Source organism: Petaurus breviceps, unplaced genomic scaffold (assembly GCF_028583685.1).
Source record: "Petaurus breviceps papuanus isolate PSGF00001 unplaced genomic scaffold, PetGlider_PUasm1.0 175, whole genome shotgun sequence".
NCBI classification, from domain to species: Eukaryota; Metazoa; Chordata; class Mammalia; order Diprotodontia; family Petauridae; genus Petaurus; species Petaurus breviceps.
Window position 1 is genome coordinate 18,284,724 of NW_027185764.1, and position 14,800 is coordinate 18,299,523.

General features: G+C 40.0%; 1 protein-coding gene across 2 annotated transcripts in view; it reads left to right on the forward strand.

The window, feature by feature from the left end:
• PRKAR1B (protein kinase cAMP-dependent type I regulatory subunit beta) overlaps nt 1–14,800 on the forward strand; it is a 716,155-nt gene that overhangs the window by 635,946 nt on the left and 65,409 nt on the right. For both annotated transcript variants that reach the window (XM_069084870.1, XM_069084869.1), the window contains one exon: nt 2,684–2,842. In XM_069084870.1, coding sequence (XP_068940971.1) covers nt 2,684–2,842 — 159 coding nt within the window. The remainder of the gene's footprint in view (nt 1–2,683; nt 2,843–14,800) is intronic.

The window sequence follows — 14,800 nt, forward strand, 5'->3', positions numbered from 1 at the left end:
CCATGATCCTTTGGAATACATTCTCTCTTCTGCATATACACCCATTTTGCTAATGGGTACTATTCTTTGAGCTCATTGACACACTGAGAGAATAAAGAATGCATTGTGTCAATTTATAGTAACTGAAGCTGCATAATAGTGACATAATAAACAATTGGTACTATTCTTAGATTGAATTCAAATTGCACAGTCAATGCATAGTACGTCAACCCACATAGGTTGAAAGGGAATCTTGTCCAAAGGGACCTCTGGTCTGATACAGCTTAGCAGAAGTAGCAGAGTCATAGTGATTCCATTCATCCCTGAGACCCAAAGCACTCTAGAGCTTGCTGTTAATAAGAGAAAAGACATCAATATCAGTGTTTTCCAGAGGGCATCAGAATTCATTCAGGAGCTGGTGGGACCAGAAAAAAATATCCATGGGGTCGATAGGTGGAAAAAGACACTATAGGGGTGATGCTAGGTAGTGGTGGTAAATGAATAACGGTTTGAGTGACAGGAAAAGAGTGAAAGTAAGTTCTTCCCAATTGTTAATTTGTTCTCTCCTGTGCACTTACCACATTTGAACATAACTTATTTTTATCTATTTTGTTGTAAGTTCCTTGAGGACTTTGACTGGATTGAGTCCTCCTCCTCCTCCTTCTTCCTCTTCTCCTCCTCCTCCTCTTCCTTTTCCTTCTCCTCTTTCTTTCTTTCTCCTCCTCTTCTTCTTTCTTTCTTTTTTTCTTTCCTCCTCCTCCCCTCCTCTTCCTCTTCTTTCTCCTTTTTCTTCTTCCTCTTCTTCTCCTCCTCCTTCTTTTCCTTCTCTTTCTTTTTTCTTTCTTCCTCCTCCTCCCCTCCTCTTCTTTCTCCTCCTCCTTTTTCTTCTTCTTCTTCTCTTTGTAAGCCCATTGACTATTGGTGCTAAATAAATATTTCTTAGATGAAAGATGAAGATTGGAAGAGAGTCTATCTTTAACATTATAGAGGTCAGCAATTCTGAATTTTCAGACCTGGAAAGGAATTTCAGAAAACCTTTCTGGACCACATTCTCTCCTATAAAATGAGGGATTGACTAAGAGGTTGAAGAAAGTGGGGAAGATCCTATCTACACAAAAATATTTAGAGCAGCACTTATAGCAAGGAACTGAAATTACTAATTAAAATGTCACATACGAATGTAATAGAATATTATGTCTTAAAATGACAAACATGAAGAATTCAGAGAAGCTTGAAAACTAGTGAACTGGTATGGAGGGAAGTAAACAGATTAGGATAATGATTTACATGATGACCCCTATAATGTAAAGGGAAATAACACTGAAAGATTTCAATTCTCTGTGATTAATACAGTGACAATCATGATTTTTGAGAAGTCAGACAATAAACATTTATTAAGCATCTACTTTGTGCCAAGAACTGTGCTTGAGCTCTGGGGGAAAAGGCAATGTCTTCCCTCAAGGAGCTTACAGTCTAATAGGGAAAGTAAACGCATAAGAGAGCTGTAAAGGGAGGGGGGGATGGAAAGGTACCCACTGTTGGGAGCAAGATAGAAAAATCCAAAGGAATGCAGCCAGCTAGGAAATGAAGAGATGACTGCCCTGAGTGACCTCCTTAAATAGAGATTTTGGAAGGAGCTCTCCCTCCAAACACCCTCCCATATTTGGTACCAATGGGATGTGAGTTCCAAGGTTGGTGTGATCTTGTAGAATGATGAGGTTCCTGGGGTCATGATGGAGAAGTCTAAAAGAATACAACTGGGTAGGAAGTGAACTAAAAACTAACTGATGGTCAGGGTTTCTCTCTGCCCCTTCCTCCCTTCCAGTCCCTTAAGAGCTGGTGGACTGGAGGTATGGAATGAGACCTACATTTTTCAAATCTGGCCAATATATTGATTTGTTTTACTGGACAATACTTGTCTATGCTTTGGAAGGTGAGTAGGAAGTGATAGCAATTTTTTAAAACAGCATCAATAAAACATTTTTTTAAAATTAAAAAAAATGATGAGGTGGCCAGAGTCTAAGCAATAGTTTGAGGAACTGAGTTTAGAATCACTCCATAGCTCTAGTCATCTTTGGATTCATCAAAGCATATGTTTAAAAATCATTTTCAGGAGTCTGATGGCCCTGGCAGAAGATGTTTTGTTTTGTTTTATTCCCGAGCTCCCAGTTCTGCTACTTGCTTCCCAACCTCATTAAAATTATTAACTCATCTTTGGGGTTTGACATTGCTATTGAAGGGCTAAAGTTATGCCTGTCTGAGTTGCTGGTACTGTGTTGGAAGACCAGAAAGAGAAACTTGAAACCAATAACCTATAGGAAGAAAGAAAGAATGAATGTGGGGGGGGGGGGGGGGGGGGGGGAGAGAGAGAGAGAGAGAGAGAGGAAGGAAGGAAGGAAGGAAGGAAGGAAGGAAGGAAGGAAGGAAGGAAGGAAGGAAGGAAGTCATCTAATCAATACAATCAGTGTCCTCCAGCTAAGGAACTTGAAATTCTATCCATAGAGCTGGTTGTCACTCCTTTATGACAGAGCAAAGAAACTGTCTAACCATTGTTTGCTTCTATTCAGGATTTTGTTGGAGGATGGGGAAGAGAGGATAAGATGGGGAAGGATTATTGACTTTTTTAGGTTAGCTGCCAGGGAAAAGAATGGCGAAATTCTTTAATTTGTCTTCCTTTCTTTCTGTCTCAACTTATTTTCTGTAGGTATACGTGAATATGGAATGGGTGACCAACATTGGAGAAGGAGGAAGTTTTGGAGAACTTGCGCTGATCTATGGCACACCAAGGGCTGCTACTGTCAAAGCCAAGACCGACCTCAAACTTTGGGGTATTGATCGGGACAGCTACAGGCGCATTTTAATGGTGAGTCCTCTTTTAAGCCACACCTCACTAGACCAAGTTTGCTGAATTTGGAACTGAACTTCCAACATAGTTAAGTATAAGTATTTCACAAACTTTAGTTACTTCCCTGGACATAAAAACAGCACGGTGGATAAGTATCATCAGCATTAGTAATAGCTAGCATTTCTGTAAGGCCTTCTATGTGCCAGGCACTATACTAAGTGCTTTACAAATATTATCTCATTGGCCTTTGCAACACCCCTATGAGGGAGGTGTTATTATATATCCCCATTATACAGATGAGGAAACTGAGGCAGGTGGAGGTTAAGTAACTTGACCAAATAGTGTCTGAGGTAGAATTTGGATGCCAGGTCTCCTAACTATCAAGACTACTATTCTTGCCATCATCCCATGCTGACTTCTAAGGGCAACACTGTATAGCTAAATGTTTTCATAAAAGGGCACGGAGGAATTACATTCATTTTACTTTCATTTTACGAGTTGAAGACTGTGCATAATTCTTAACTTGGCTGAAATTTTATGAAATAATTACAATAGGATGAGAACTAAGCTGCAGTTAGGTATTCTAATCCCCATGCTCCCGTGAGATCTCTCTCTCTCTCTCTGCTCTATGATAGGTGTTCCGTAGGCTGGCCACTATATCAGTTCAGTAGGTTAAAGTGAATTTTGTCTGATATTTTGGGTACAGCAGAAAGCAACAGAACTGTCTCATGACCCTAATCTGGTCCCATCTCATGGGACCTCATTTGATAAGTCTTCCTCAGTCAGTCATTCTTCTGACAGCACTAGTCTCCCCATCTGTTAGCCATTCTTTTTAACTGCCCTCTATCTGGAAAATAATACTTTCCATGAGCACTAAATCCCCATTTTAGAAAAACAGTACTTGACACACATCCTGCAAATCCCTGAGACTTTTAAGATTCTTTTGTCCTTTAGTGTCAGACACATGTTACAGGGTTGGGGAGAGGGTGGAGAAGAGAAATAACAGTCGAACAAGACCTAACCTTTCCAGGAGAAAGGAAGAAATGTGGTTGGACAAGTGGCAATGCCAATGGCTTTCATATTTTCTCTCCCCTTAATGAATCTGGGGGGTGGCAAGTAAGTAAAGGGAGTAATGGAGGCCTGGGATTGGGATGCTATTCCAGAGGCTTCCTGTTAATCTTTCTTCTTTGAGGACAGTGGTGATTCTACAGGGGTGCCTTGCAGAAATTTGAGACTATATCACCTCTGGTTTTATTGGCATGATCCTATTTGAACAGTAGAATTTATATGACTTTCTAAGGACACTTTAACCCTTAGAATTTGCACAGTACTTTCTGTCTAATTGCTTGGAAGAAGTATTTGGAAGAAAAAAAAAGCAAACAACCTTAAAAAACAAGCAAATAGCAAACCATGATGTGTGATATTTGCCTGTTAAGACTCAGTGAAAGCCAGGACCAATTTTTATTTATTATATACATAAACTGTATAGTATTATCTATATAGTGCTGTGCTGGGATTGTAAACACATTAGTTTCTATAGCAACAGCACATCCAGAAACATTTTTCCTTCAATAGGGAATCCCCCTTCTATTTCAGATCTTCCAGAGTCCATTGGTGAACGCTTTTGGTGAGCACGCATCCCCCTGTTTGATGTCTCTTAATTTCTGAGATCAAATCTGCCCAGAGTCTTTTAACTTTCCCCAGCTGGCCAGTGTGTCAGACAGCTATGATTTCATCACTCCTGAAACATCTTCCACTGGTGCAGGTCAAAAGCAGTCTGTAACATAATCTTTGCCCTGCCTTGGTTCAGAGTTTTAATGACATATGCCTGTGGTGACACAGAGAACAAATGGCAGAAGTGGGATTCGAACCCAAGACTTCCCAATTCAGGATCCAGCACTCTGTCCATTAGGCAATACTGCCTCTACATATTTTCAGGGGACCAGAGCTATGATTTCCTTGATATGGGAAGCTCCCAATGAGGGAAAGAACCCTCTACCAAAGCACATCAGCAATTGCTTTGCAAATACATAGCCTTTAGAGGTTTTTGGGACAGCCTGAGAGATAGGACTTGAGCCCACGTTTTCTTGACTCTGAGGTCACATTATGCCCTGATGCAGAAGCTTCTGCAACTAGTCGGTGCTTAATAAATGATAGCTTGGATAGATAATAAACAAGAGGGCAGCTCCTCGGCAACAAGAGTAATTCATTGAAATCGTCTGTCAGCTTGCGGCAGGCGGGGGAATCGCTCAGTAAACAAGCCGGTCTTATAATGAGGACATTCAATTCCTGGTAAACAATAAAGCAGGCCTGATATGCCCCTAGACTACTGTGCCTGAGACTGATCTATAGCAGAAAGAGCGATTTCCTGCCGTTATCCTGTTCTGTTCTTTCCTCCAAGTCATTGGGCATGACCACATTGGTGCATTTGAGACATTTTAGTGGCCTCAATGCAACTTTAAAAAAAAAATCACCTTTATTGTAAGGACTCATATCCAACTGTAGGAACTGGTCAGACTTGATTACCCAGAACTGAGGAACAGATGTCCATCTCTATGTGATAGCCGGCTGGATGGCCAGAGCTTGTCATTTGATGAATATCTCTCTTGCCAGCGGCAATTCCTCTAAAGAGGAACATAATTTCAAGAATTCTTCTTTGTTCTGGAAGGATGATAACAACATAGCTTGGATGCCATTGGCTTCTACTGCACTCTATTCTCATTTCCCAATGACCTTCCTAGACCAGTAAGAAGTTCTTCTGGTTTCCAGGGATTTAGACAAGACCAGCAGGTTGGGTCCGGTTCTGAGGCTGTGGTGCTACTGATGGCTTTTGTACTAGGCCACATTTTAGGGACCTGCTTCTCTGGGGAAATGTGTGATTATCAGCTCAACATGCAGCCTGATTCTTTTTGTCCTTTATATGGGCAGCTACATTGTGCAATAGTCTTCCTTCCTCCCTTATCCTTAAATCCTGAGGTCTGTGGTCCTGGTCAGATTTTTGAGACCATTGTCCTAGTTAGAACCCAGTAAGATTCTTTAGTGGAGTGATTTTTTTCTGAGTTTATTGTTTTGCTAGACTCCAATAGGCAGTATGGGGCAATGGACAGATCTCTGAACCTGGAATGCTGGCTAAACTTGTTGCCAGATCCAGGTTCCAGTCATAGTTCTGTTACCTTTGGGTTGTGGTCCATTCATTTTTCCATTCTCCAATGACCCCATTTGGGGTTTTCTTGGCAAAGACACTGGAGGTCTTTGTCATCTCCTTACTCCAGATGAGTGAACCAAGGCAGACAAAGAGAAATGACTTACCCGGGGTCACACAGCTTGTAAGTGTCTACTACTTTTGTGATCTTGGACAAATCATTTTACTCTTTGGGCCTTGGTTTCCTCATCTATAAAATGAAAGGGTTCAAGTCCCTTCCCACTCTAGAGCTATAATGCTATGAGACAGTTACATTCTGAAATTTAAGGAGTATTTATTAAGTGCTTATTGTATGACAGGAACTTGGAAGACAGAATCAAAAAATGAAACAGTTCTTGCCCTCAAATGCTTATATTCATAGCAAAGAAATTTACATTTCTAGATGGGAACTGAAGGGATTTCAGAGTATGGTATAGAGGTCAAAGGGAGAAGGACTAGGAAAGCACAGTTGTTAGGAACTTGCGTTTAGTACATCACACCAGTAAGATGCCTCTATTTCCAGATGTGATCGCTGTTATTTATTACATGGAGAGCACTGGGCATGTTGTAAGGCAAAGACCTGGATTCCAGGCCTGACTCTGCCTCCTAAATAGTTGTGAGATTTGAGTAACTTGTCAACTCAAAAGTTTTAGTTTCCTCACCTGTGAGATGTGAATAATGATCACTTGCTCTCAGGATTGTTGGAAAGATCAAATAAAACTAGGAAATGATATATTACAATTGTAAAGTGTGTGTGGCAGTGGAGAGAGCTGGGTTTGGAGACAAAAGGTCTAGGTTCAAATCCTGCTTTCCTCCTATTTGGGAAGTTGTTTGACCCAGTTTTGAAGAAGTTTGGAGCAGGGCAGAAAGCCTTCCTGGTGCCACTGACCATACACAACTGAACCACCATTTACTCTATCCAGGTAAGACCAGCCTTAGTCAAGGTTCAGGGTTAGTAAGGTCAGTGGTCTCCATGAATCTCAGAGGAACACAGGCTGTTTTTTCAGGAGCCTTTACTTACATGCCTCATGAAGTATTTCTTCGCTGGCTCCTATTATACTGCTCTTTGAGAGAATTGTCATTATATGGAAGCTTCTTCAAGGCATTCTCAGTCAGGGTGAGCGTGCAATGATTCTGGATTGGCTAAGAAGAAAGAGGCATGTTCTCCAAGCCTTTATCTCTGTCCCATTGTCTTTTCCTCCCCTCTCTCTCCATCTTTTTCTCCTCTTTCTTTCTCTCTTCCCTTCCCTCCTTATTTTCCTTCTTTCCTCTTTTCTTCTATCCCTTTCTTCTCTTCTCTTCTTCCTTTCTCCTCACTTTTCCACTTTCTCTATATCCCTTTCTCTCCCTTTCTGTACCTCTCCTTTTTTCCTCCCTCTCTTCATCTTTCCTTCTCTCCCCTCTTCAATCTCCCTTCTTCCTCTCTGTCTTTGTCTCTCTCTCCTCCCTCTCCCCTTCCTTTCCTCCTTCTTTCCCCTTTCTCTATTCTCCTTTCCCTCTCCCTTCTCCCTTTTCCTTTCCCTCTCCTTCCTCCTTCTGCCTCTCCCTTTCCTTTCTCCTCTTCTCTCTCCCCTTTTCTCTATTTCCCCTTCCCTCTTTCTCCCCCCCTTTCCCTTTCCTTTTCTTCTTTCCCTTTCCTTCTTCCATCTTTCTCTATTCCCCTTTTCCTTCCCTTATTCTCCCTTCTCCTTTCCCTCCTCTCCTCCCTCCTTCTCCTGCCTCTCCCTTTCTCTGTCCTCCCCCCCTCTCCTCTTCCTTTTCCCCCCCTCCTTTCCCCCTTCACTATTCCCCTTCTCTCCCATCCCTTTCCCCCTTTTCCTTTTCTTCTCCCCCCTCCTCCTCCTTCTGTTTCTCCCTTTCCCCCCTTCTTCCTCCTTTCACTATACCCATTCTCCCTTCCCTTTCCTTTCTCCTCCCTCCCTGTCTTCTCCCTCCTCCCTTTCCTCCCTCTGTTCCTTTTTCTTCCCTTCCTCTCCCTTTTCTTTCCTTTCTCACCTACTGTATAGTTCCTGAATGTAGGTTTATATGTCTGGAACCTTGTATCCAAGTCAGTTTCAAAACCACAAAGGGAGTTTATGTTTCCTTTCTTTAATTTAGAATCCTTTGTACTATGAATACTTGTGGGCATGACTGTAAAGATGCTTGGCTTTGCAAACACTAGGTAAGCAAGTATCCTAGTGGTTAGGGCTCAGCTTTTCTGGTGATAGCCAGGCTGTCATGGAGGAATTCTTTCTGTCTTTTTTCAGGGAAGTATTGAGAAGTCTTAGATTATTGATTGATGGGCTGGTTCCTATTAGTAATAAGTATTTGTTCACTTACTGGGTGCTTAATCCTGTATTATGCAATCTAGGGCTTATAATAAAAGTCTTAAAAAATAGTCCCTATGTATCATCTTTCCTTGAATGAAAGAAGGAGAAAGCACTTAGACCCTTTGCTGTTAGAGATCCTGGGTTTGAATCTGTTTTTTACTACCTGTGGGTCCCTTAAAGTTTCTGGGCTTCAACTCAATTTAGCCTAGGTAATCTCTGTCCCAGTTTTGGGACCCATCTCCTTTCAGCTTCTTCCTTGCTTTCTCTCATTCTGTTCGCCTAGTTTAGACACATTTTTGGTTGTGGTTTGTCCTTCGTTCTCAAAGAGGACCATCACATCAGGGAGATGATGACATGACTTGCAATTGAATTAGATTTGAGTGAGGGATGGCTGTGCAAGGTCACCAGCCTCACTTTCTCTTCCAGAGCCTTCTGTGTCTGGTGGCCTGATAATGATCAGGACTACTGGAGATTGCCCAAGATGCAGTGGGAGACCTTGACCTTTTTAAGCTAAGGTCTTTTCATATTTACTTACTAAACCAAAGCCTTCATTTTTCTTATGTTTCCATTTCTCCAGGGGGAATCTCATAACTGGTACTGCCTCCTTCCCCTGATGGGTCATCGTTCCTTTGGCCACGTCCATTCTTCTATGCCACCACCTACCTTTGATAATAGATGGCCATAAATATAATTTAGCAGCCCACTGAGATCAAATTTAAAAGAGCATGAAAATGATACTTGTTTCGAAACAGAAGAACCACTTTTCTTTTCCAACACTTTGCTTTAGTGCCTCAAACCTTAAGTGCCTAGAATTAATTCAATTTTTTTATGACGTCTGCATTTTAAAGTGCCTTAATGAAAGTGGAATTCTTTTAGGCAATTGCAAAGAATGATAGATATATTTTTAAGGATTAGGGTCATGTACTTCTTTTATACCATAACAAATTAATTTTAAAACTGGTCATTTTTTATGCAGTCTCTTTTTTTTTTTATGATCTATCATACTAGTAGAACCCTTTAGAGCTGTTATGGTTAATGGTCTGTCAGTGTTTCCATTATCATTCTTTATTTTTCCAGAGTGTATTTAACCAATCATAAAATTTTAGTTTGGGATACAACTTGACTTACAGGGTTTTTATCAGGTATACTAGAACATGAGGCATGTGGCTTTCAAAAGCCAGTTATGTTATTAGAGCCTTTAATACTTTTCCACAGACTGGGGTTTAGTTTTTCAGTATAGTTCTATGCCATCATATTATATAGCAAAAACAGTTCAGGAAGAAGCATGATATTATGGAAAGAGTATTGACTCTGGGTGGAAAGACCCAGGTTCCAATCTCACCTCCAATGCTTCCTATCTCTGTCACTGTGGACAAGTCACTTAACCTCTCTAGACCTGAATTTCTTTATTTGCAAAATAAGGGGATTAAACTAGGTCGCCTTTGAGGTCCTTTTCAACCCTAGATCGATGATACAATTTGCCCCTTTCCACTGCGAACAATGAAGCCATATCACGGTCTCTGTCTGGAAACTAACCTACTATTTGGGTAACTTCCTGGAGGAAAATAAAGGTTGAGTAGGAAGGTTAAAATATGGACATCTGAAAACCCCAAACATACAGAATCTGTCTGGTTCTATCTTATGCTCTATTCTCCACATTTTATTTTTGTTACTTTTCATTTATATTTTTAGCCACATATTCCTAGAAATAAAATTGCATTGTAAAGAACCAAGACTGTTAAAAGTTCAGAATAAAGTGAATTGTACACTAGATGAAGGTGACTGACTATATTATTGCTTTAGGCTGTACAACCTCAGGTTTCTTTTGGCTTTTGAAAGTGGCTCCCTCCAAAAAGAAGGTAGCTAGATGGTGCAGTAGATAGAACAGAGAGCCTGGATTAAAGAAGACCCAAATTCAAATACAGCCACATGACCCTGGACAAGTCACTTAAACTTCTCTATCTGCCTCAGTTTTCTCTACTATGAAATGGGGATCATGAAAGTACCCACCTCATAGGGTTGTTATTATAATCAAATGAGGTAATATTTGTAAAGTGCTTAGTATGGTACCTGGCCCATAGTAATTATTCAATAAATGTTGTTTCCTTCCTTCCCTAAAGTCCTAAAATGGCCTTTAATTATTCACTAGGACTTATTTCCTTCCTTCCTTCTGGTTCTTCCTTCCTTGCTTTCCCTCATTTGTTTTCCTCTGTTCAAGCATTTTTACTTGTTAAACCAAAGCCTTCATGTTTCTTACATTTCCATAGTTAGTACCACCTCCTTCTTCTGATGCATTGTCCCTCCTCTGGCCAGACCCATCTCTTTTAATTGTAAGGTCCTCACACCAGGACCCATGTTATTGAATGCCTGGGAGGGACTGCTCTCTCCATCCGAGTCTTACTTGTGTCTCACCATTAGTTTTATCCCCATCCAAAATCTAGTCTCTAGTTAGTTCAAGGATTTTTTAAAAATGGAATTGTCAAAGAGATGATGATTTGGGAGGCATAACAAGAGTTTCTAGCAGGTGGACTGATACCTACCAGTAGAATCTGAAGCCTTATATGGTAGATATCTAGCTGACTACTGCTGCCTTGCCCATGACCTCCCACTCCCTCTTCACCTAATCTCCTCTCTCTGACACACCATTCTCTTTTCAGTTCAGGTTGCCAAGATTCCCAGAAGGGAGGCCAGCATAGCTGGCAGAGTTTTCTCCCTGTCCTCCCCTCTCTGTTCTTCTCAGGGACTATATTGTCAGCACCCATCCCTTTTCTCCACCCTGTTCTTGGACTTTACTCTCAAGAACTTCTCCCTGTTTCCAACCCGTTCATGATTTCAGAGCTTCTATTAAAAGAAAATAACAAAAAGGTTGGAGACCCCCCCTAGTCCAAAGAGTCCAAAGCTATGAATCTATGAGTTATAGATAATGTTTTTTTTTAAAGATATCAGTTTTGTTATTTTCAGTTACCCGTAGGATCTTGAGGTAGGCTAACGTGTTTTCATCGGCACTAGCTTTGTTTGGGGTGGGGGTGGGGGTGGGGGGGTGGTAATTCTTAAAATAAAATCATACCTGAGAATGTACATTCTAAACATGGTTTGGTATTGGGTTTACACAGGGAATGAGCAAGCTGGGAGAGTCTGAGCTCTATTGCCAGAGAGATCTTGCCAGCTTAGCTCTTATTAGTAATGTGAGCCCTCTTGCAATTTGTTTGAGTAAATTAGACTGCAGAAGCCCAGCCCTGAACATGAAACCAGAGGGGGCCGGAACATTCTTTTTTCTCCAGAGTCTAAACAAAGTGAGCAAAAAAGAAAGGGAGGTGAGGAAAAGGAGTTGAGGATATGAAGAGAGAAGGGAAGGAAGGTTCAAAAGGAGAACTAGGAAGTACGTGAGGGATCTGGTGGGACTGAAAGGAGCGACATGTGGAAGGAGTCTTCTAGTCACCATGATAAGTTTGTTTCAGTGTCAGACCCTTTTGGTTAGGTAGAAGGCTAGTTATAATGGAAAGAACGTTGGGCGGCAAAACCGGAAACCTAACTTCTAGCCCCTGCTTTGCCTACTACTTGTCATATGACTTTGGACATGTCTGTTAGAGGCCAATGCATATTGATGAAATTGGCTACTTTCTCATCCACAAAGTGGGGATAATAAAGGTCACTCACCTTCCTGCCTCATCAGAGGATCAGTCTAGCTAAGTTTGAAGAGGCTCATTTGTTTGGTTGCCTTCACTTGTGAAAACCACCTACAAAAGTGCAGAGGATTTGTGATCTATTCTGATATTGGGAGCATCCATGCCAACAAAACCCAAAGATCCTTCAAATATATGTTTGGGACATATGATCTCTACATGTACATTGTGCACAATTTCTGCTGTCTCTGATCATCTATGTTTTTTAATTCTGGGGTGGAAACAGCATTAAACTCAGGGGCTCATTTGGGAATATAGAACCTTATCATTTGTCTTCTCACTTCCCATAAAAGCCTCTTTTCCATAACAATAATTATAACTTGATATTGATAAAAATTGGATCTGATGCCCTTTGAAGCACAGCTTGACTGTTGCATAAACAGTATGGAAACAGTATCATTATTCATTTTCAGCTACAAGTTGAATTCAACATATGTATTGCATTCAACTTGTAGCTGAAAATGAATAATGATGTATCAAGGCCAAGGGGGTAAAATTTTGCCAGTTCCTCATGACAAGAAGAAAGGTGAGTCAATAGGTAGCACAGAACACTAGAAAATGAATTGAACTTAGAATCAGAGGACCTGGGTTTGAATCCTGCCTTGGTCACTTACTAACTTTGTGACTTGGGTCATATTATTGAATTTCTCTGGGTCTCATTTTCCTTTTGGAAAAAGAAGACTTGGATTAGTTGGCCTGTGAGTGTCCTTCCAGCTCTGTATCTATGAGTTATAGATAATGTTTTTTAAAAAGATATCAGTTTTGTTATTTTCAGTTACCTGTAGGATCTTGAGGTAGGCTAACAAAGTGTTGTTTGAAAGAAGGCGTTTGGGTTTCTGCTAATGAAATATTAAACAAGAATTATTCAGTAGTTTTTATATGTCAATTTTATATGTCAGTTGTTTAGTTGATATAGTTAACAGTTTCCTGTGCAGTTTCAGGAACGTAAGAAAGGGATCTTTTATATGTATATCTTTTTTTCCTAAATAAAGTGAAAGATATAATGTTTAATATTTCCAAGAACATAAAATACTGTAAAAAGCACTCTTATTTGACAAGAAATGAAAGCAGTTTGGCAGAATAATAGATTTTGACCAGAATTTTGTATCATATATCATAACAAATCCCATCTAATAAAATGCTCTATATATGCAAAGTCATACATTAAAAAAATTAGAAAATGGAAGGCAGTATCTTTCACAGCTGTTGATTAAGGTAGAATTCACAACTAGACAGGGGATGAAGGAGATTATAAAAAACAAGACAAATAATTTCAGTTGCATAAAATTTAAAAGCTTTTGCACAAATAAAACCAAGGCAGCTATAGTTAGAAGAAAATATGTGGACTGGGAAAGAGTGTTTTGTATTAAACATTTCTGTTCAACGATTGACATCTAAACTCTATATACACTTGACACAAATGTATAAAACTCTCTTTCCTAAAAAGACAAAAGGTCAAAGAATATATGAATTTCTGGTACCTTAATTACAAATTTGGGTGTACTGTTGGTGTAAGAGAATGTAGGGTAGAATGGACAGCAAAACTTCCATCATGGTACCTCACTAATAATTCCAGAGAAAAATTACCATTATTTTGGAAAATGGAAAGCTGTAGTTTGTTTTACTTTATGTAATAGATGTGTACTTGTGAAGTTCTGTTTCTAAAAAGAATGTACTAAAGGCAGCTTACTATTTAAAGCCAACATTCTGTAAAATTAAAAAAAAATCTTTTGCAAAGAAAATTCCCTCCTCCCTATCTTTAAGAACTCTGAACCTACATACATTTTAACTTCAGATTTTCAAAGTGAGACAGACAGGTAGGATAGAGTTACATTTAAACAACATCTATTTGATGCCAAACATCTGAATGAAAAGTGAAAAATCCACTTACTTTTCCAAATATTTCCACATATCCAGGTGACTGGCATCATGTGGGCACAGTTTTTATATTTTGTCAGCTGCAGAGTCTGTTAAACACCAAACTCTTTAAATTTAGAAATCTTAAAGCTAACCTTACAATTAGCTACTTGCCTACTCCTCCAGGCGAATAAAAATATGTGTTGGGTGAATAGAAGTGACTTAGGATTTTATTTTTCAATCACAGTGTAACCCTTGACTGGGAGGGCAATCTGGTAGGGGTGGGGGGAGAAACATTGTGGGCTATTTAGTTTTTAGGACATGTTTGCAAACCTGCTTCTAAACCACTTCTGATGATGGAGGAGACATTCTAAGGTTGCTTTGCCTCATACTTCACAGGAAGGAGAGTAATGATTCTTCAAAAGGAGGTAGAAATATTGCCACTGATAAGAGAAGCAAGCCACAGGAATTTTGGGGGAATGAAAAAGCGAAGGATTGGACCTTAGTCCAATCTTCTCATTTCACTAGTGAAGAAGAGAAACCCAGATGAGGAAAGTTATTTGTCCAAGGTCACAAAACTACTTAGTGGTAGAACCAGTACCAGAATCCAGACCTCTGGACTTAAATCCAGGGTTCTTTCCAATTTGCTGGAAAAGGATGGAAATACCTGGTATTTGGAGGTAAATCTGTATGGCCCATTCTGTTGAATATAAATGCCTGGGTAAACCAAGATATGGGAAGAACTAAAGATGGGTTGATACTGAAGCTTGGGTGGGACTGAAAAGCTGGAAGATGAGAAGATATGGTAGGTAGAATCAGGAAGTACTTGATTTGCTTATGTATAAGGTAGGGCTAGAGAGAGGTCAGTGATACTACCACAAATACCAGAGCAAATAACTATGTAAAAATCTTGCATTTTGTCCCCTAGTGAGTTATTGCTTTCTGG